The sequence below is a fragment of the Oryzias melastigma genome, linkage group LG22 (assembly GCF_002922805.2).
Source record: "Oryzias melastigma strain HK-1 linkage group LG22, ASM292280v2, whole genome shotgun sequence".
NCBI classification, from domain to species: Eukaryota; Metazoa; Chordata; class Actinopteri; order Beloniformes; family Adrianichthyidae; genus Oryzias; species Oryzias melastigma.
Genome location: NC_050533.1, coordinates 12,059,236 through 12,081,674, shown reverse-complemented (window position 1 = coordinate 12,081,674; position 22,439 = coordinate 12,059,236). Strand labels below are relative to the sequence as shown.

The 22,439-nt window shown below is 40.0% G+C and overlaps 1 protein-coding gene across 4 annotated transcripts in view; it reads right to left on the bottom strand.

Annotated features, from left to right (window-relative positions):
* Positions 1-22,439, bottom strand: part of rnf144aa (ring finger protein 144aa) — a 132,036-nt gene that overhangs the window by 15,466 nt on the left and 94,131 nt on the right. The window contains exon 8 of one of the 4 annotated variants that reach the window (XM_024269473.2): positions 2,535-3,076. The exons of the other annotated variants lie outside the window; for them this stretch is intronic. Coding sequence (XP_024125241.1) covers positions 2,963-3,076 — 114 coding nt within the window. The 3' untranslated portion in view covers positions 2,535-2,962. Of the gene's footprint in view, positions 1-2,534; positions 3,077-22,439 lie in introns of those variants that run through there. 4 annotated transcript variants of the gene reach the window in all.

The window sequence follows — 22,439 nt, the reverse complement described above, 5'->3', positions numbered from 1 at the left end:
AATCTAAGATGGATTAGATTAATGTGTTTCTCGGTGTTTGCATTCATGAGAAACTCAAAGAAACGATTCCCCGATGCTAACTCGTCCTTTCGTCATGTTTTTGCTGTTAACTTTTGCTAGATTATATGATAGAGAGAATCCAAAGATACTATTTTTCTTTATTTGCTCTGACAGAAGCGATAATGTTTTGACTTTTTTTTTCTCTGGAATTAGGGAAGACGAAAAATCGAATCAATTCCGACGTAAATTAGGCTCATCTGTGTCTTATTAAGGAACTCTCGCGCTTTGTTTTAGGTCCAACACTTTATAAACTGTTGGCTTTTGCCAGCGAGTTGATTTAATAGGTCGTGTCTAAATAAATCAAAATTCTGGCTGCTTAATCTCCGTGCGATGAGTGAAGTGAATGTCAGGAAGCTGTGGTTTGGATTAGGCGCTGTGGTTGAGCGCTGCTCTCCGTCATTATAATACCTCCCTTCCCGTTCCCTGACCGGCCTCGGAGATGCTGCAGATGCACCAAAGAATGACGTTCAAGCTGACATACGTCTCAGTTTGAGTGAACTCCGTAGGAAACTATAATTGCATGGGATAGGCTTATTGTCTTTAATAAAACAAAATCCCTTTTTTCAATTATAATTAAAAGAGTTTCCATGTCCAAGCTTCAATTTCAAAGATTAAAAGATGATTTCCTCCCTATAAGTTCCAGGTGGAGCTGACTTGCTTCACCCCTTGAGATGCCCAGAGTGAGCTCATTGCCAGTCGTTCGCCTTGTTCTTCTTCACTCCAGCTGGAGCTAGATGTGGGACCTCAATGAGGCCCTGATGATGGTATTAATTTGTTGGCGGCCCTCCCCTGGCAGCTCCAGCTCCGGCTCCAGTCTTAGCCCCAGCTTCAACCCTTGCTCTGGTTCCATTAGCTCGCAGGAGTGTTACTGGAAATCTGGCCAGTGGGATCTGGCTCTGATAACGGGTTTCGACCGGGCCTGACAGCATCTGCAGTAGAGCTCGCATGGACTAGTATTACCGAGAGCCCTGCGATCATACATCATGTTCACAAACCTGCATTTTACTGTGGTCCACTTTTCTGCAATATGGTTTTACAGCTTAATACCAGAGTGACGCATGTGCCTGTGGAATTTGAGAAGACTTTCCAAGACTTAACATTTTGTATTTATCAAGAGCTGTTTCCAATTGCAAACAGAAGGAAGAAGGTAAGAATGAACCCAGAACCCAGTTTAGTTTCGGGTTGACTAGTTAGTTTCTTGTTTAGTTGTACACTATCAAGTCATTTAGAACAATTTTGATACTTTTACACAGTGCCTTTTGGTCCCCACTAATGCATTTCATATGTTATGTCTACACCGGCCTCGGAAGCATGCATTCACGTGACTACTTCCAATGAAAAGTCTATGTTGACGGACGTGTGTTTACGCTTTTTGGGCTTCTGCGTTCAAGACTCTTGCATTCATATGATGCAACACAAGATTTTAAGCCTGTTTTCAGATTTTACATACCAAACACACGTCCATTGATGTGCATTGACCAATCAAAAGCGTCATTTTCAATTCACAAAAGTACCAGTCATTTGAAAATTGGTCATGAAGGAGAAACAAACCCTCATATCATATTTGACACATTTCTAAGACTTCTGACAATCTAAACTTCCCCTAAAACCCCACTGTATTCTTGGTCCCTGTTTTCTGCCCTGGAGTTCATTTTCATTCCACTAGAGGCAGCAGAAGAACTTTTCCTGCTCATTTCAAAATGGCTGCTTCCATGAAATCTTTATGGTGAAATAGCCTCTTCTGTTTTTTTTTTGTTTTTTTTTTACTTTTTACTGATCCAAAAAAAGATCTGAACCGTGAGTTTTGAGATCCGTTACAACCGTAATTGTTATAGTAAAATAAACGACAATGTCTCAATCCAAATGGTATTTTCCAAGATCGATTATCGATTTATCTCATTTTTAGAATGGTATATGTTGATTCGATGAACAATTTGGTTCAGACAGATCGATCTGGTTCAATTGTCAAAATATAATTCGATTCATCAATTAACTGTAACACTGGAGTTTCATTGATTGAGTTAATGGTTGAAAAGTTTCGGTATATTAAAGAGAGTTTGTTATTTATCACTGGTGACGTCTCAGATATTAAAGGGTTAAGTTGATTCATCATTAAACCCCTATTTTTCATCAATTTGGGGCAGTACACTATCACAATGATTTGGACCAAACTTAATTAATCTAATTCGATCGATCTAATTGGATCGTAGAGATAGAAACCGATTCATTGTTACACCTCCAGAATGTAGAATCTCAGTTTCTACTAGTTTTTATATATAAATAAAACATGTAAACCCAAACTGCAACGCTAGTTTTTTTTTTCTTATCCATAAAGCCGCTCCACTTGCATGGCAACGCCTCATTACCCATACTGCCTCTGTCTTTGCCCCTAAAGCGAGTTGCGGCTCCCCCTTGTTGGGCCCAGTCGTCAAGGTGACCCAACATGCCCCAGGATGGCAGGTAGGCAGACAGGCTGAGGGGGGGGTGGATTTATTTCACTGGGGGTTGCCGTATGCTGGTTGCTGCGCAGAGCCCTGGGCAGCTCCGGGCTGCTGCATCCATCCCAGTAAGCAAAGCAGCTGATCTCATTTTTCAGCATGCAGCTGCCCCAACATCAGGCCCACGTGAAGGTGACCTCCCCTGCCTATTCAAGTAGGGGGGGGTTCATTTAGCAGTTAGTTCCCATCATTGTTGGACAAAATCTTCCAATCGGAAAACTGACTGATCAAATCTTTGAAAGCTTATTTCTTGTTCCATCCCCTCCTTGTTCTGGTTTGTCTCTTTCTTGTCGTCCCTCTGTCTCCCCGTCACCTCCCTGCTCTTTCCTTTCTAACACCGGACAGATTGGGAAGCAGCGATGGCAGCACAGAAGTTGAGGGAGATGCTATTTATCCCAGACGGATCAGGAGGTGTGTGACGGAGGTGTGGACGGTTGCTGCAGGTCAGTGACGTTGGCAGGCGCCAGGCAGGCCGGCCCACATGGCTCGGGGACTCTGGGACTGCAGACAGATGGCACCTGGTGGGTGACAAACAATTAACAAACCAGAAAAGAATAGCTGGATCGGCGGTATACCCACGAGCGCCGGAGAAAGCGAAAGAGCGGCTTTCCGCTCCGAAACGCTTTACTTTTCCTCTCCGCAAGTCTGCGTCTTGTAGCGCAGTTGTGAGTCTTTTTTCACAAGAACCCTCCCATCGAGGCGCCGTTATGGAGCGGTCTAAATAAAGCGGTGCCGAGCATATGCAGCCAGCATATGTTTATGTTTATTTCAGGGGGAGTTTCGAGAGAAGTCATTTAAAATGCACAAAACTGTAAAACGACATTTTTGTTTTACGAATAAAAATTGCTCCTAAAATAAAAATCAAGTGTGTATGTGATGATGTGTGAATGTTTTTTTCTGTTAGTGGAACAGATTTACTATGTTTACTCAAAAGTGAGTTGTGTGGCGAGCGGCCTTCCACGGTCTAAATGCTTCCAAATGTCCTCCCAGACAAGTTTTTCGGCACTTGGTTCCCACTTACTGTACAGCAGAACCCTCTGACAGTCAACACCTCCTGAACGCCGTCATGGAGCTGTTGTCCAACTCTGAGCACAACAAGCCGCCATCATTTGGTGAAATGATTACTTTGGACTGGCGTTGGTCCTGGTCTGCGTGTGAGTCGGCGTGCGAGAACATCTGGAGTCTAGACTCGGCGGCTCTGTGGGCTGGGTCCTATCTGTGAGCAGCATCGGGTCCGGAGACCGGCCATGTTGACATAGGTGGCACGCGCATACCAGCATCTGTTTCAACAGTCGGTCCTCTCACCAAATACCCCCCACCCAGCACACTTTGATTCTCTGCTGAGAGCTGAAAGAGGAGGGGAGGGGGGGCAATGTCCAGTTGATGGGAAAGGGGGTTGAAGGTAGTAAACCCCAGCTGAACCCAAACTCCCATGAGCAAAAGCTGGAAATGGTCTTATTTTACTGAAGCCGATAAGAAAATTCAACATGAAAAGTGAAGAAATAATTTCATGGTTTCTTTGTATGTAGTTTTGTCAGTATGAGTGTACACATAGACAATGTGAATGTGGAAGGGAGAGGCTCCAGCAACCCTGTGATATCAGGGATGCTGGAGCCTATTTTTGCCATTCTCAGTTTGTATCCTGTCTTATGCGGACAAAAGTAAGGAAAGGCATCCTTACAACTCTCAGCTTGCCTCCTTTCTTCCTGCTGACAAAGGTAAGGATAGGCTCCAGCAACACAGGGATACCAGGGTTGCTGGAGCCTATCCTTATTACTCGCAGTTTGTACCCTGTGTTTCACAGAAAAAGGCAGGAATAGTCTCTAGCAAACCCTGTGATATCCCTTTCAGTATCACAGGGTTGCTGGAGCCTATCCCTGCCACTCTCAGCTAGAAGGTGCGGTACAAATTCAGAGTGACAGGAATAGGCTCCAGAAACCCTGTGGTATCATGGATGCTGGAGCCTATCTTTGCCATTCTAAGTTTGTATCTTGTCTTCCCTGACAAAGGTAGGGATGGGCTCCAGCAACACCATAATACTAGGGTTGCTGGAGCCTATCTTTGCCACTCTCAGTGTGTACCCTCTATTCCACAGATAGATGCAGCAATAGGCCCTAGCAATCCCTGTCATATAAATCTCTGTATCACAGGGTTGCTGGAGCCTATCCCTGCCTCTCTCAGTTTAAAGGTAGGGTACAAACTCAGAGTGACAAGGATAGGCCCCAGGAACCTGAAAAAGAATCAGCAGGTCTAGGAAGATGGATGAGTTGGTTGTTATTTTTCATGAATTTAAAACATTGCAAATGTTTTGTTTACTGTAATGTTGACATTTTTTGTGTATGAAAAAAGGAAAACATAACGTTTTGTGATTTAGAAGATTATATCAAATAAATGAAAAAAGGATGTTTTGGACACCAAACTTTTAACTCTTTAACACCGGGGTTTTAGCTCCATTGTTGGCATTCTTTCTACTATCGTAACTCTTGAATCGTTTTCGTAATTAACATAATTTAGTTAATTCTGTCACAGAGACAAACAGCTTTGGGCTGATCCGCAAAACCGCTTTTCTCCATGTCAGAATCAATCAGAATCACTTTCATTGCGTTACAGTTGAAGAGTTGCGATAGTTTGAAGAGTGTTATTTAGGCATCATTGACGACAGCGCTGGTGTTAAAGGGTTAAACACAACGTTCATTTCTATGCACTCAATACAAAATCGGATCTCTTTTTGCTTGAATTACTGCATCAATGCTGCAACGGAGGCACGGATCTTAGGATGTTTTTAGAAATCTACATTTCTTTGACATTTTTGTTGGTCCAGTGTCATTTGTCTTCTTTCGTGACCTTAGCCTATAGATGAGTTTGCTAATCAATCAATCAATCAATCGATCGTACTACTGTCAATTAAGCTGCTTTTAGTACTTTCGTCAGTGTGGGAAGGTTCCAAGTCCTGCTTCAAAATAAAGTCTGCGTCTCCAAAGAGCCTGTCAGCAGAGAACTGCATGAAGTTCTCAAGTCTTTTTTGCTAGACGACTGCATTGGAAGAATTGTGGACCAACACCAACAGGTCACCTGACAACTTTCAATAGAAACTTTGATTGAAACACAAATATTTCCAACTTCCTTCTAGAATTTGGACCATTGAACAACGGTCTAGCTCTTTTTTTTTTTTTTTTGCCTTCTGATATTTTCTGAGGAATCTCTGCGAACCATCTGTCTGTCTCTTTATTATTTGAAGAAATGTAGACATTTGCACCAAAACCATGAACTGCTAAATAATATGATACCAAATGGAAAACATTTACAATGCTTCCTATTAAGTCACCTTTATTTATACACCAAAAACCTGTGAGCTTGTGATCAATGAAAATGCCAAATATAATGGAATTCCTCTTGAGTTAATCATGTAAATGGCCCTCCAGTAGTCTGAGGTTATGTGTGGTGGGGGGGGGGTCTGTTAGTGTGTGGGACAGACAGAGAGACTGCTGGTGGGCTGCATTGCAGGGTGTAAGATGGAACAAGCCCTTCAGCACTCTCAGATTATTAGCCCACAACTGAGCACTGCCACTCATGATTTACATCTCTGCCATGTCAAAATATACACACACAAATACGTGCGCATACATGGAGTACGTGCATCGAGCAGCACAGGAAAACCTTCAAGACTACAATGGTGATTACAAAAAGCAAAACAAAAAAAAGTATTAGAAGTGCATTTGTAAGAAAATTAACCATGTTTTGGGTTTAACAGATTAAAAAAATAAATATGGTGCTCCTTTTTGCTATGCTACTCATGCACATCGGCATGCGTTCACGAACGCGTTTTTGGCATATGTTGTTCGATCTGTCGCTACCTGATATTAGCGCGTGTACTCACAGTTGGTCTTTTTTTTAAAGAAAATCCTAAACAACACAACCAAAAGGACTCTGATATGTCCCTAGAACATATACAGCTAGCTTTCATACAAATCTTTTGAGAACAAGAAACAGTACAAACAGCCAAAAACATACATGTTTTCCGATCGTCATTATCCATTCAAAAGCTCTGGTGTCCTTCTTTTCCAAGCAGCACAGCCGACACACATCCATTTCACCTGAGGTGTTGTAGATTGAACTGCTACATTTCTCTGTGAACGCTGACACATTTCCTAACATCAGGGGATTCAACTTGTCCTCCTAAGACACAAATCAAAATGGGGTCATTTCAAGGTGGAAGTTGGGAGGAGAGGAACTTTTGTAAAAGTAATGTATCAGTTGTTTAATATTAAGATATGCGTTCAGATCTTTGGTTCAAATTGGAAAATTGATTAAAGGTGTTACACCTTTGATTGATTCGTTTTCTAAATTCATAGCTATTAAAGGCAAATGGAAGAACTTATTGGACCAAAGGAAATAACTTTTGACTCTAATTACTAGATATGTATTGGAGGGGTTTTCTGGAACCAGCTGTAACCAGAAGAAGAAAGTCTGATGTATGAAGAAGCAAAAACTGATAATTAATGTTTTTGTTGATTGACTTCTTGTGTCATTTTTGCATTAATTTAAAAGATTATTTGATTGACCGAGCATTTTAAAGAGATCGGCTACTATTTATTTTAACAGAGCAACTGTCTACAGTCTCTACATGGTAGCATTGACTGATGTTGAGAGACCAGATTTATTATTCTTTGAAGAGCTCTACAAAATAATCGGTAAACAAGTCTCAATGTCTGGGTTCATGAGATCATTCAGAAACACTCCCGGTTCACCATCTACTGCAGGATATGTGTGTGAATGATGGCCGCTTTCAGTGGTACTTCTATGTCTATATGACCCAGTTTAACGACTTGCTGTTTCTCAATATTGCAAGGAAAAAACAATTAAAATTAGATCAACTTTTTATTATTGTCTTGATGCAAATAAGAAAAATAGTATTAAGTTCAGAAGAAGAATGACTAACGATCAGATTTTCCTCCATGTTGGTTTTTGGCTCCCGCTGGTCATCACCACGTCATTGGCTGAAGCTGAGTTCAGATATTTGAGCTCTGAAAACGTTGTACCGCAATCAGGTCATAATACATGAAATAACATATCACATAATGAATCACAAATAGATCACTTGAAAGGGAGTGGAAGGAAGCGAACTTATATAATCCTAACCCTGACTCGACCATACCATTTTCTCTAAATGAATTATCAATATCCGGTTCAGAACTTAATATCAAATATTTATACTCTACAATGATAGATTCAGGTTATAAAGAATCATTAATATCAGTGATGTAATCATATTTCAAAACATCCACAGACAAATAATTTATATTAATCAGTAACATAATCTAAATATTCCCTTAAAAAAAGACAATTTGTGCAGATTGTATTAATCAAAAAATTATTATAATAATAGAAAAAGTAATTAGTAAACATTATCTTCATTTGTTAATGCAAAAACATTTCACAATATTCTCATTAAAAAAGACAATTTGTGCAGATCGTATTTATCCAAGAAAGATTATAATAACACAAAAAGTAATAATTTGAAAAGAATAAAGATCAGTAATTTGAGCAGAATCAGTGCTACATCACAGTTTAGGAACAAGTTTAAGGCCACGTAATCGTTCTTGGTTATGTCTGATAGACTGATGCACAAATCGTGTTAAGTGTAAATAAATTATACTAAGTACACAAAACGCTGCGTTGAAAATATTACATTTATTCCTCGTATGTTCTAACATAAAATTCCTGTACATTTTTAAATCAGTAAAGAGTAATAAAAAAGAAAACTCTAATTTAGAAGAAGTCAGCGATGTCACACAGAGCTCTCATCCTTTTAAGACTCCAAGGAGGCTTTTGGTCGATAAGCGAGAAAGATTGGATGGAAAATTGATTTTTTTTTCTTGAAATAATTGCTATATTCTCTTATTCGGGGCGACAGGAGCGTCTCCGAGGTCCTTTCCTATTACCAGGCTCTAAAATGTACCTTCTCTGCCCAATATTTGAAGGGAGCAGCCTTTGGCCTGCACAGGCATCAAGGTTGTGAAGCTGCGAACAGCCGGTTGGTGATATTTACGGCTATAAAACCCAAGAGATGCTTATAGGGTAAAATATTGGTTCTAAAACAGACATCACATGACACGCTACTGAAAATGCTGCATCTTTCTTCATATTTAGTGTCTATGAGAAAATGCTTCATCCTTTACAGATGTGTGGGGTGTAGAGGGACGGATTCTTCAGTCCTCCGTCCTGCGTGTCGTCCTCGACTGCCATCTGAAGCCTTCCTCCTTCCTCGTCGTACAAAACCCTATTGTGGCTTCCCTGAGATAAGCAGAGACGGTGAGAGAAGAAGAGGGGAGGGGGCGGGGGTGGAAAACATCACCGGAGGCGCCAGGCCTATCTCCTCTATCTTCTCCAGGGAACATGCCAGCATTCCCAAAGACACTGCTCCTTAGAGCTCCTACGCCCCGCTGCCCAACTCTTGCTCGTACAGAAGAGGGAAACGTGGAGATTTATGTCATGGTAACCCAATCCTCTCCCCTCCCAGAGCCTCCCCTGTCTGCCTGGGAGAGTTGAAGATTGGGGCGAGACTGGAAGGGTGGTTGATGTGTTTGTAGAACAGAGGTGGACTGTCTGAGGCTGGTAGAATGCTCTTGTTTGTGTTTTGGAACTGGATCTGTGTGGGCGTTGATACGTTGTGTTGTTCTGTGGTGTCTACAGATGTGTAACAATTGAAGAAATACACAACACCTCCAACAGATGTGGTCTGTAGGAATGAATTGAATAGGGCTGTTAAATTATTACATCAATTGAGATTAATTAATTACAGACAATTTAGTGCGTTATTTGTTTTTAATCGCGTTAATCTCCATTTTTTGGGTTATTTCCGTGTTATGCACACCTGGAGGAGTATTTTAACCCGCTCATACCACGGTCATTTAACCCTCGTGCTATCTTATGGGGTCCAGATGACCACGCCCTTACGCCGGTTCCATTTGGCGCCCTTGTTAACCTATATTATGGTTCACACCAAGCGCCGCAGTCCTCCGTGGAAGTCTTGCGCCATGCTGCGGATCATTTCAGCTTCTGGTCTATTTTGTGCACAAAATAAGTTCAAATAGTTCAATTTTTCTGCTTTTTTCATTTCTTCCTTCTTAGATTCTCTTCTCTATTTCTTTTCTGCTTAATCCAGTAGCGGGCCGTCAGGGCCTACAAGGCCTTCTCTGCTGGCCTAAAAATATCTGAATCACAGACTGATATTAATTATTATTTATTTCCGTGAATACGTATTCTATAATTCCAAATGCTCTGTCTTCGTCCTTTCATTGCTGTCTCCCTGGTCGCGCTGCTTCCAGACGTGTATTTTCCTATTTAAGCATTAACCAATCACATTGCAGCACCATTTGTTGCTAGGGTCAAAGAAATCTGCCCGGAGGCCTTCACAATCAGTTCTGCGGGCCCTGTAGCATAAAATAATTGTCGACCAAACTGTTGCTTCAACCAATCAGATTTGGAGTAGGCGAAATCAACGCCAGCTAGCAGGCGTATGGAAACGTTATCATTTTCACGAGCTTTGATTGGACAGCTCGCAGCTCGCTCTGGTTCTGCGTTATGTGACGGACACAGGTGCCGAGGAGCGGCGTGTCAGGTTGGACGATGTTACCAGTGGAAAGCGTCTCATCGTCTGATTTTTGGTGGAAAATGAATGTCTGGGTAAAGTTGTGGCACAGTTTTGTCTGGCACGGGTAAAGGAGTTCTGTCACTCCGTTGAGCGGGAGTGAAGCTGATACGAGCAAATCTATGAGGTCCCTGAATGCACCGCGGGCGCTCCGAGCTCACGAAGAGGTGCAGAGCAAAATCCTCGCGTGCACTACCGACAATATTATTTTCCAGACACAGACCAGATTTCAAAATCACAAAAACTGATGTTTGTAACCCTCCTGGACCACAAGAGGCTTCAGGAATACCAGAACATTTCCCGCATCCAGCCTTTTCCAGCTTATCACACCCACGGAACACTTTCCATCTGCGAAACGCATGGATTCTGCACGACAGAGTGATTGAAATCTTGAGGAAAGAAAGGATGGATTTTGTGTTTAAATAATCTGGATTTTTGGTGAGTAAAATTTTGCTATCTCCCTACATAATATTGAAATTTTATCAGGTTATTTTTTATGCTTTTGGTGTGTGTGTGGCAGTTGTACCTGCAGTAGAAGTTTTATTGCCATAAAATAGTTAATGAGGGTTGGATTGATTCAGATGGAGCACTACTGAAGGCCTAGGTGTGAAATGCACGGCCCGCCACTGGCTTAATCACAGTCTATAAAATGATCAAATTCCCTCAAACAGGTTATAGGGAACTATAAAATCACTCTATTGTCTTACTGTTGTGGTAAACTGTGAATTGTGTAATTGTGTTCAATATTGTGTTGCTACTATTTGTCGATGTGTTAAATTATTATATTAATATTTGTCCAAGACTGAAAAAAAAAATAAATTACCACTCAGTGATGTCAAAGTAAAGGTTGGCAATCTGTCATAAAAAATAAATAAATAAAACGTACTAATGCCACATTTTTTATTTTATTTTGATCTTTTACTGTGCCACAATCTCAGAAACTTAAATAAAATACAATTATTAGGTGGAAAATAATTGTGATTAAAACTGATTAATTAGATTAACTGCAGGTCACGATTAATTAATCGCACAAAAAATCTATCGCATTACAGCCCTAAAATTGATACAGTGAAATATCGCGATATTTGAGAAATATCATGATATTTCACTTTTTTTGGTAAAAACGTCTTTGTATGTAAATAAATAAAAAGTATGCCATTGCTATAAAACATTAATGAAATGTTTTTAAAATAATTTAAAGACTTTCTGGTCGATTGGTTGATCCTCACACGTTTCTGGCCCTCTTAGCAAAAAGTTTGTACACCCCAGAACTAAACAGTTGATTTTGCAATGCAGTCATAAAGTTGAAGCTACTTTTTAATTCCCTTTCCTGTTTAAATTCAAAGAGTCAACAACGAAGTGTCGGAGTGCGGAATGAATTAAGCACAGAATGTGACATCTCATTGAATTCATTGGTTTAATATTTTATAGTTGAGAGACACACCTGAGAGCTGAACATATGAGAGAATCAAAGCTTAATGCGGAACACGCAACACGCTGAAATGCTGAAGTCAGGGGGCGGGGCCAAACTGATCTGACATTTAACTTCAAACTTTTTAAAAGATGGCATCCTTTACCGCATTAATAGTATATAAGATCAGTGTGCGTGTTGTATTTATCTTTCCAGGTCGGCATAGTGCAACATCGGAGCAACACAAATGTGTTGAGGAGTTTGTGTAGTCCTCAAACACCAGACACAGCTTTCCCTCGGCAGCTTCTTCTGAACATGTGTCAGACCCACCAGGAGTTGGTGCACATTCACGCCTGTTTTGCTTTTTCGTTTTTCTCTTTCCTGCGAGTGCGAGATGGCCTTCCTGCACGTGTGCCTCCAGCATGACGCGGCAGCCCCCTGCCCTGTTCAAACACGGCGTCGGCTGTGCAGGCTGTCTCATCGTCAGGGTCGGCTTGCCAGTGGTACACGCTGTGCCCGGCGCCCCGCCGAGGGGAAGGAAGGAGCACAGCGGGCCCCGGGCCGCCTCCAACACCTCTCCCACCGCGCCGAGGGCCCCTCTGGTGGCGCTCACAACACCAGAACAGGCCCTCCGAGAAATGATAATGAGGACCGAGGCTGTTACCCATGGTAGCACACGGGGAGGCCATCTTTAACACACATCAGGATGCAGACGGGCAAATACACAACGTGTCAACACAAACATGTCTGCTCACACCTACTGGGGCATACAAATTCAGAAGTTAAATGTTAACACAATGCTTACACTTTTTTTTCAAATACATGTTTTAGCATAATTTTGATTTAATAAAGAAAAAAAATATTTCACTGAAATTGATTTAATACAGACTTTAATAAGGATGAACATATTCAAACTAAAACAGGTCAGAATAAATGTAACTATTTTTTTTTTCTTTCTTTTTAAGTTTTTTAAAACTGAAAATGTAGCTTCCCTTTGTAAGTGTTCTTCTGGTCCAATAGGTTAAAACTTTTAAAGTTATCACTCTTTTGGACTGAAGCAAAGAGGTAAAGAAACTGTAAATGTGACTTTAATAAATATAAGTTCTACGTAAAGTCTCACTCCAATCAGCCAAAATGTAAACATTTTTATAGGACATAGTTTCTGCAGAGTGACCGTAGTTCATCAAAAATTAGCCTACAACTTGTGTTGACAGCTGTTGTGAAGCAACCCCGCCCCCTTCCCCATTACTGAGAGCTCTCAGTTTACATTCTCTCCCGCTAGCTTTAGTAGTGGATGCATCAGAATGGGGCGGAGCATAGAGTTTGTGCCCCGCCCAGTGTACTTTATACATCACAAATACGATCTTTTTCCAAATATATATGTTTTTGTCTGCTCCTGATTTACAACAATTTGGAGAAAAAAAAATACTCAGAAAGTCCATTTTTAAGCATATTTTTCTTTATATATGTTTTCCATCTTACTGCTTTGTGTAAACTGTCTGCAAACCCCCAAAATTACAGCATTCCTTATGACTGAATCAGCTACCTGAAAATGTCCTCCACTCGTTTGCAGTTTGCACATTTTCATCTGCTGATTGAAAGAATGATCTGTTAAAATCTTTGGCTTTGGCTCGTTTTGCTCTGCAAGCTTTGCTCCGGTGAGATGCACTGGTTTGCAGCGACTGTTGCAACAGAAATGAGTGTCGAACAGGAAGGTGAGATCTTTGCAAGGTTCCTATGCGGTATTTGAACAAAATGGTTTTCAGTTGTAGAGCTTTAGTGCTTGAGTTTATTTGATTTTTGCTTTCAAAATACATAGTGTTGTATTATTATTTTGATGGTTAGAATTGTATGGACAACAAAAGTAGGATGATTAAATATATTATTAAGAAAAATAAATACATTAAAATAAGTCATATAGTAAGAAACTGTCATTTGACAGCAATTTAAATAATAAATCTCAAATTCAAAAATCATGGAACCAATATTTTGTTCCCTTCATTATAACAGCGCCCCTCTCAGTTAGGGATGTTTCCCTCTTGGTGGTCAGCAGCCACCATGCTGGGTGACAAATGGGGGGTGATAAACAGTTTATCCAGGGCTAGTGTTTAATGGCTCTAAGAATACTTAACAAGGTCAAGTCTACACTGGAACCAGGGTTTCTTTGACTCTTTTTTATCAGTCACACTTAGAACTAAAATTTAAAACCAAAATGATCTAACAAGGGCTGCACGGTGGCGCAGTGGTTAGCGCTCTCGCCTCACAGCGAGAAGGCCCCGGTTCGAATCCCGGCTGGGACCTTTCTGTGTGGAGTTTGCATGTTCTCCCCGTGCATGCGTGGGTTTTCACCGGGGACTCCGGCTTCCTCCCACCGTCCAAAAACATGCTTCATAGGTTAATTGGTGACTCTAAATCGGCCCTAGGTGTGAATGTGAGAGTGGATGTGTGAGTGATTGTGTCCCTGCGACAGACTGGCAACCTGTCCAGGGTGAACCCCGCCTTCGCCCTTCAGTAGCCGGGATAGGCTCCGGCACCCCCGCGACCCCGAAAGGGACGTAGCGTTCAAGAAAATGGATGTATGGATGATCTAACAAGTGCTCACTTTGATCTAATTTAGACAGTAAAGGTTGTGGTAGTTACATGTAATTTAGTTTTAAAGTCAGTTTTAAATTTTGACAAAATTAAAGGCTAAGAAAACAGCTGAAGATGGTAAGCTAGTTACGCTGAGTCCTGCTAGCTAGCTTGAATTTATTAGGATAGACTACATAATTTTCCCCACTATAGAAAAACCATCAGTGAATGGATTATTTTCAGAATTATGTCACACAAGGTACACAGAACTGGTGCCTTAAGTGAGACAAAAGAGTCAGAGATGAGTCCGTCAGTCAGACTTTACCACATTCTCTCATTTTAGAATCTGTTATATGTTAGCCATATTAGAAGCGCAGCCATGTTAGTGTATTCACAATACATGTAACTCCCAACCGTGTTTGCAACATGTAAAAAAAAGACGGATTCCGCTAAAACAAACATTATTGTACGTATGCTAACTCTCAACCATATTAGAAATGTTAAAAAAAAAGAAAAACGCAGCCTCACACTGCTACATGTTAGCATATTTACAATAGGCCTACTTGTAACTTCAAGTCTTGTTAGCAACATGTAAAAACCCCAAACTGATTCCGCTAAAACAAACGTTAATATAACTATGCTAACGCTCAACCATGTTAGCAACACTGTTAGCTGTGTTAGCGTATTTTCAATACCTGTAACTCCCAACCTTGTTTGCAATATCTAAAACAAACATTACTCTTACTATGCTAACTCTCAACCTTGTTAGTAACATAATATATATATTAAAAAAATGCAGCCCGACACACTACATGTTAGCCACTGTAGCGTATACACAATACATGTAACTCCCAGCCTTGTTGGTAACTTGGAAAAACAAAAAGCAAAAAACTGTGTTAAAACAAACTGACAAACTGTACTGTAACTATGCTAACTCTCAAGCTTCTTTTTAACATGTTAGAAAATGCAGCCTGACACCGCTATATGTTAACTGCGTTAGCATATTCACAAGAACCCCAAACCTTGTTTGCAGCTCATAAAAAACAGATTAAAACAAACGTGACTGCAATATGCTAGCTCTGAAACTTGTAACACGTTAAAAATTGCAGTCTGACACTGCTACATGTTAGCTTCATCAGCATGTCACAATAGCTGTAACTCCAAGCCTTGTTTACAACGTGTAAAAAACAGACTAGCTAAAACCAACATTACTCTAACTATGCTAACGTGTTCTTGGTGACACATTACAAAAAAATGTCTGACGCTGCTACATATTAGCTGCATTAACATATTCACAATATCTTGTTTGCAACACAAAAGACTGATAAGAAAAAAATATATATATATATATATATATATATATATATATATATATATATATTGAGACTATCCTATAACTCAATATGGCAGGTTAGTTTATTCAGAATAACATCCAACCAAACATTTTGACAGAGCGCCATGTACCTGTCAAAATTGCTTCAACATCAGCAAGCAACACCAGAATTTTTTTATATATATATATATGGCACTTCTTTAATCTAAATAATTAAGGCTTTTTAGTGCACCGTATAGTTAAAAAAACACACACAAGTTACTAGCATTAAAAAAAAGGAAATTCTGAATTTTAGAGCACTATAGGTTGTTATATAGTATTTACTGTTTTCACGATGAAGTAAAAATAGTCAAAATATTATTTGGAGTTTCTTTTTAATTAACATAATTATAAATATTTATTATAAAACAGTAGGCCTTATTGTTTTTTTTTAAATAAATAAATTAGATCGACTATGTTTGTATACCAAAGTGCCTAAAATGTAACCCAACAACAGATCCAAACCAGAAAAAAAACGAGTGTTCAGATCCAAACAGCGATTAGTACACCAGTGGGAAATGTACAGGTTGCTGATATTACCCATCGACTGCGTGTGTGATTGCTTTGAGAGATGTTAAAGATGAGAGGGGATGAGAATTTGATTAAATTGCGTGTGGCAGCTCACTGTGGGAAGGTAATTAGGGACAAACATTGAGAAGCAGAGCCTGATCTCTCCTGCTGGAGGTTAAGTGAAAAAGGAGCTGCGAGTCCCCGGGTCCCAGTGGCACAGTGATTAGAAATTTCCTAATGCGGGGGGCTAATGGGATGTCAGCCGGGATCAGAACCCTTACACGGAACCGCTCGCAACAACAAGTGGACAAAGATGGAGCCTGATTGAAGAGATAGAGCAGAGAAACAGGAAAAGTTCGCCTGCGTTCATGAACACATCAGAGAGTCATTAATACTTGTCAGTTGCATCATCATAGGCTTTGGGGATGATTAGACGCGTTATAACAGTCTGATGAATAAACATTTTAGAAGGGGAAAATGTTTTATTAAACTGACACAAGATTGACAATAAAGCGTATCAAATCAAAATACAGATTTCCCCAATATCCAATTAATTTTGACATTATAAGTGGAAGATTTTCCAAAAATTCTACACATGTATCTCTTTTCTCGGCTTGTTTTTTATCCCCCGTCTCTGGTCTCAGCTTGTATTTGCATTTTTCATCAAGCTCTGCTGAGGATTAGATAGCATCTCCAGCTGACAGTTGCAGCGGGGTCTGAGGTTGAAATAACAAAAGCAGCCCAACCTGACTGCCAGCCCCTGATGATGAAACAACAGGGGGAAACAAAAGGAGTCCCCAGAGCTGCAGATGTTGACGCTGGAAGCTGTTTGTTGTGTGGAGGTGGTGTTCTTTAGTTATGAGTATATGAGTGAGCATTTGATTGTGTGAGCTTGCATATTAATGTGCGTGTGCACTGTATATCTGTCTGCAAGCATGTGTGTCAAAGCTGTGGCCCTGTGGCTATGAGGAACCCAGCTGGGGAGAAGAGTGAATGCATTCATCCTGGCTCTCAGGGGCCTGGGGCCACACAGGTACCCAGCGAGGGGATGAAAGGCTGCTCTGCAGATGTCACCCACTGGGGTTCAGTGGCCCAGCCAGCAAATGTCATGTTTGGCAGCTGGCATGCTGCGGCTCTCCCACCAGTTGTTGGCAGGGGCGTCTTCTAAAGCATGCTGGAGTGGGCTGCAAGCGTTGCAGCACCCTAATGGGGGCCACATTAAAGGGAGTCTTCTATAGAACATTAACCTTTTTTTTTTTTTTGCTTTTTCTTGTTTTAATCTTCAAAGAACTACCTGACAGGCCATATTCTCATGTTGATATATAAAAAACAGCTTTTATTTATTATTATTAAACTTCTACTTGATTATTAATTAGCTGACGCAGAAGATTCAAATGATTTAACATCTCTATGAACTGTTTTGGTCCAAAATCACATAAAAAAATAAAATATTCAAAGCTTTATTTTAATTGCAAAATAAAAAAAAATTCTACTTGTGTCCAACTAACAAAACTACTGAGACCCAAGAAGAAGGAAAACTTGCTAGTAGTGCCAGACTAGCAAACTAACAAATCTTGCTAGCTGGGCAAAATTAGCAAAACTTGGAAGATCAATATTTGAGTCCAACTAACAAATCTTGCTAGTTCAATTGTTCAGCCCAACTACCAAATTTTACTGCGACTAACAGTACTAGTTAGTTTGCTAGCTGGGTACAACTAGCAAAACTTAGTAGTTCAATAATTAGGCACATAGCACATTTGAACAAAACAAATCTTGCTAGTTTGCCAGCTAGGCACAACTTTGGTAGTTCACTTGCTGTGCTCAACTAGTTAACTTGCAAGTTTGTTAGTTGGGGAAAACTACACAAACCTGCTAGTTTGCTACTGGGTGTAAACGCGAAATCTGAAGACTTAATTTTCCAGTTAAGTGAACACAATTTATATCTCAAAAGTTAGCCGTAATTGACAAAGATTTTTGCCTAGTAAAATACTTTAAATCATTGAACAGTTTTATTATCAATCCATATCACTCAAATAGCATCAAATAATCGTAACCTTTTTTTGCCTTTTATGGCAATTGTAATAAAATATTGTGGGTGACTGGAGGATAAAACTTTCTAAACATATTAACAGAAACTTTCAGCAAATCCATGTTGGGTAGTTTTGTTTCTTGGCACAACTAGTGAAGTAGCATAATTTGGTAGTTTGTTAGCTAAACAAAACTAGCAAACTTGGTTGTTCTCTAGTTAAGGCTGGAGTAACATAACTTAGTTGTTTGCTAGCTTGGTCGTTCTCTAGTTGACACACCTTGCAAAACTTGAAACTTTGCAACTGCTCAAATGTAATGTTAGATGATTAGCTTGTAGATTTAATTTTCTAATATTTTCTTTGGATCAACATATAGTTTCTCTAACCAAAGGTAGAATAAAATAACATGTTTGTGGAACTTATAGCTTAAGGTTACATGTTTACTAAAAAGACTCGTGTGGCTAAATATCTCATGACCGCACGTAGCCTACATATGACCTTTTTAAGTCTTTTTTTCATACAAATGATTTTGTCATCTTCAAAAATGAATAAAAATGCCATCATTGATAAAAATTCTTTGTTAGTGCAGTAAATCAGGCTTCATTTTTAGATCTTCAAAATGTTCTTTGTGTTTCATGTTTGTGATCTTTAAAAACCAAAGGGCGGCGCGTCTCTTTGTCCCTTCTGTTACGCAGTAATTCTGTTGGCACTGACGATCCCATTCCAGTTGTTAACCTTTGTGTTAACTCTCGGAAGGCTCTGTTCATTTAAATCCGGTGTGTGTAAATGCTAAAGGAGGGCATTAAAGAAAGGTCAGTATTTCACTGCTGGGTTTGACACTCAACAAAATAAAAGCGCATGAAGAGGCTGCAGATAATTTATGAGTTTTGTAAAAAAAAAAAAAAAGAGAGAATCACTTTGTCAGATGATGTTTGGTTAATAGGAAGACTTTTGTTATGTACTTTATGCAACCCCTAAAATAAATAAATCCATCATGGGATGCTCACAAAGCTAGATCAAAATATGCATTAAAAAGTTCTTATACAATATTTTAGGGACACTTAACTACAGCTGTGGGTCTAAATGTGTGAAGTAAGTTTGAAATTGGCATTATAGTATAATTTAAAGATGTGTTTAGAACTGTTTTAAGACACTATTGAAATATTTTTATTTTCTATGAAAGCCAATTTTTTGTCTTAATTAGAACAGTTAATTAGGAAGATAAGCTTCACAACCACTAGCTAACATTATTTGTTAAAAATGCAAATATTTTTTTACAGAAACTGTCCAAAGCATCTGTAAAAAACTAAAGGTATAACCACAGATGTCAAATTTCTGTATTGTGAATAGTTTCAAACCTATAGAATATACAATGTCCTGGACAAAAGTGAAGGGAGCTACATTGACTGCGAACACTGCTAACCTTAATGCCGCATGCTAACTTTGCTAATTTGGTGAGGGTCATGGAGTAAAAAAGCTGAATAAAGTTAAAAATGTTAATGCTAAATTATAAGTTAGTTTAAGAAAAAGGAAAAGATCTTGAAAATAATGAGACCAATAAAGGGACCACATGAAATAATGTATTGAGCAAACAAAATGCTAATTCTGGTAAATAGCAGAGGATTTCTGAAAAGCTAAATACTGTTGTCAATGTGAGTGCTGACACTGATTTATGCTAGATTATCTTAAAATGTAGTAAATGCTAATCACAAAAAGTTGAATAGTAACAAATGCATAAAAAAATTTTTTTCAAGAACCGAAGTCCTGAGAGAGCTAATCCCCAAAAGGATCTATTAGCTAAAGGTAGCGTAAAGATTGGATGTCTAGATAACTAGCTTTGAATAAAATAAAAAAATATTTATGTGAATTAGCATTAGTCTAGTTGTGCTGCATATAGAAGCGTGTCTTTGTATGTATAGCTAAAGCTAACTAGCCAATGAGTTTGCTTCTTCTTTACAGCCGTCTGACTCTTCCTCTTCAACAAGGTGCAACAATCGGCTCCACAACAGTTCTGAAGGAAAGTCACTGTTCTGGGGTTGCAAGAAGATAGAGGACAACACAAATCCACTAACTGTGACAAGTTTTTTCTCAATGCTCCAAAAGATGATTTGGGATTTAGGAATATCCCATCAAATGCAGGCTAACACAGGAACAACACTGAGACCAAGATTAACAAAAGATTCAAAGCTCCCAGATGAAGCGTCCTCTGACTGAAGCAGGAAAACATACCCACATCATCACTGTCCCACTGCCATGCTTTGTGAAAACACTCTCAGGACTCTATTATTCTTTTCATAGGATGTTACAGACTTCAAAACTCATCCCAAAGCTTTCAAAAATCACAGGACATCTCCAGCAAATGTATGCTTAATTTAAGTGTTAGCATTTTTGTTAGCAACTGCTTTAAACGCATCTAAAACTCAACCATTCTAAAAATATCAGGCTCAGAAGGAAATAAAGAACATCCCAGCTTGAATACGAAGAATCCTCAATGACACAAATGTTGAAAAATGATTTTTTTTTTTTTCTGTATTTGAGTTTTTTGGCTTTGTTTTGGGTATTACTGCCCCCAAATGAGCAACTATTGGAACTGTGGTTTGGTGAGTGTGAAAAGCAAACCAAGCAGTCTGAAGAGGAAAACATTTTTTTGGCAATCAAGGTCACACACTTTATTAGTCCCGAAAGAGGGCAATTCAATTTCAGCAGTCCCTGAGATTAAACAAAGAAAAATAAGTGGCAGCTAAAACTGCAAACAGAGGTACAACATGACAAAACAGCACATCAGCACATTTATAAGGCCTCAGAGGAGATGTATTTCAGCCACCGACCACAAATTAATAGACTGGCACAAATAAACACCAAAGGGAAAATAGAAATATACAATAATGCATAATTGAGCATGCAAAGATTCAATTGTAGCCTATGTGTGTTCAAGATGGAGATACTGTTATTTAGGTTCATGAGTTTAAAGGCAGATAGAATAAAAGACGTGCCTGACTGTGTCTTTCTCACATGTGATAAAGGAACCAAGAGGGCAGGAAGTTGGGATGGTTTACCCATCAGCTTTATGATGAATTTAAATCCATCTTCTGGAGTTTGTCACATCTGTCTTTACATCTAGATATGGGTTGTCTTCAGGCAGAGAAGGGGCAAACCTGTATGGGGCATGCGGGTAGTAAGGTCGTAGACTGCTTGGGGAGCCCGTATCAAAGATGGTCATGCAAACATTCTCACTCCCAAGTCCCAAACCAAAACCGGTCCAGTAGCACACTGGTACCCTAACCAGACATTGGACCAGATGCGGTACCAGACCCAAACCGGTACCAGACATGGTACTGGGCGCGAACCAAACGCGGTACCGGATGCGAAGCAGTAGTGTTAAGGTTAGGGTTCCGGTACTGGACGGATCCCGAGGATAAGGGCACATCCGGTACCGCATCTGGTACTGCATCTGGTGGATTATCTGGTACTGCATCTGGTGCTGTGTCATGAGGGTTGCAGACCTTTGATTTTACAAACAGCCAGCACATAAAAAAACAACCAGTTGGGGAGACCAAAAAGTCAAAAAGTGATTCGGAAGGGGCCTTAGCAAAATGTCCCTATGTTATGACTTCAGGATGAGAATGTGTTGGTTTCTACAGGCATGTTAGGTTGCAGCAAACGCTTATACAAGACAAAAGGGTTAAGTAGGGGTAAATTAGGGAAGATGTAGGCTCTTGTATGGATTTTGAAGTTTTAAAACCCTTTCAAATCCGGCAGACTGTGCAAGGTAGGCCCCGTAGGCATTGTTCACATGATAGGTTTGTATTTCTTGAATATTTTGCCGACAGACAACCCATATATATCCTGTAGTTGGGCATAAGGTCAGTTGTTGTTTTACCCACAGCTAGAGTGTGGTGTAAGAGATCCGTACGACAGCATCACCAGTACCGTCACAGTTGTGTGCTACTTACACTAGACTTCTGAATATCTCACAATTAATTTATCACACATAGGACAATAGGCAAGACCCTTGACGCTGCTCCCTAACTGGATCCCTGTGCCCCTCAAGTACAGGGTTGTGTCAGGAAGGGCATCCGGCGTAAAAACTCTGCCAAATCACTGATGCGAAACAGTGGGTGCTGTTACGCTGTGGCGACCCCGAAAGGGATAAGCCAAAAGTGAACTACTAGGACAATAGTGCCATATATTTTCTATGACCCTTAAGGGAACTGTAAGACATACTAGCACTTCCTTTAAGGTGTGCCTGTTCCGTCGGGGGTGCGGCTCGCCTACACCTGGGGGCCGGGATCACTCCCTCTCTGGCTCTGGGGCGGGTTGGAGTAACCCCCTTGGGGCC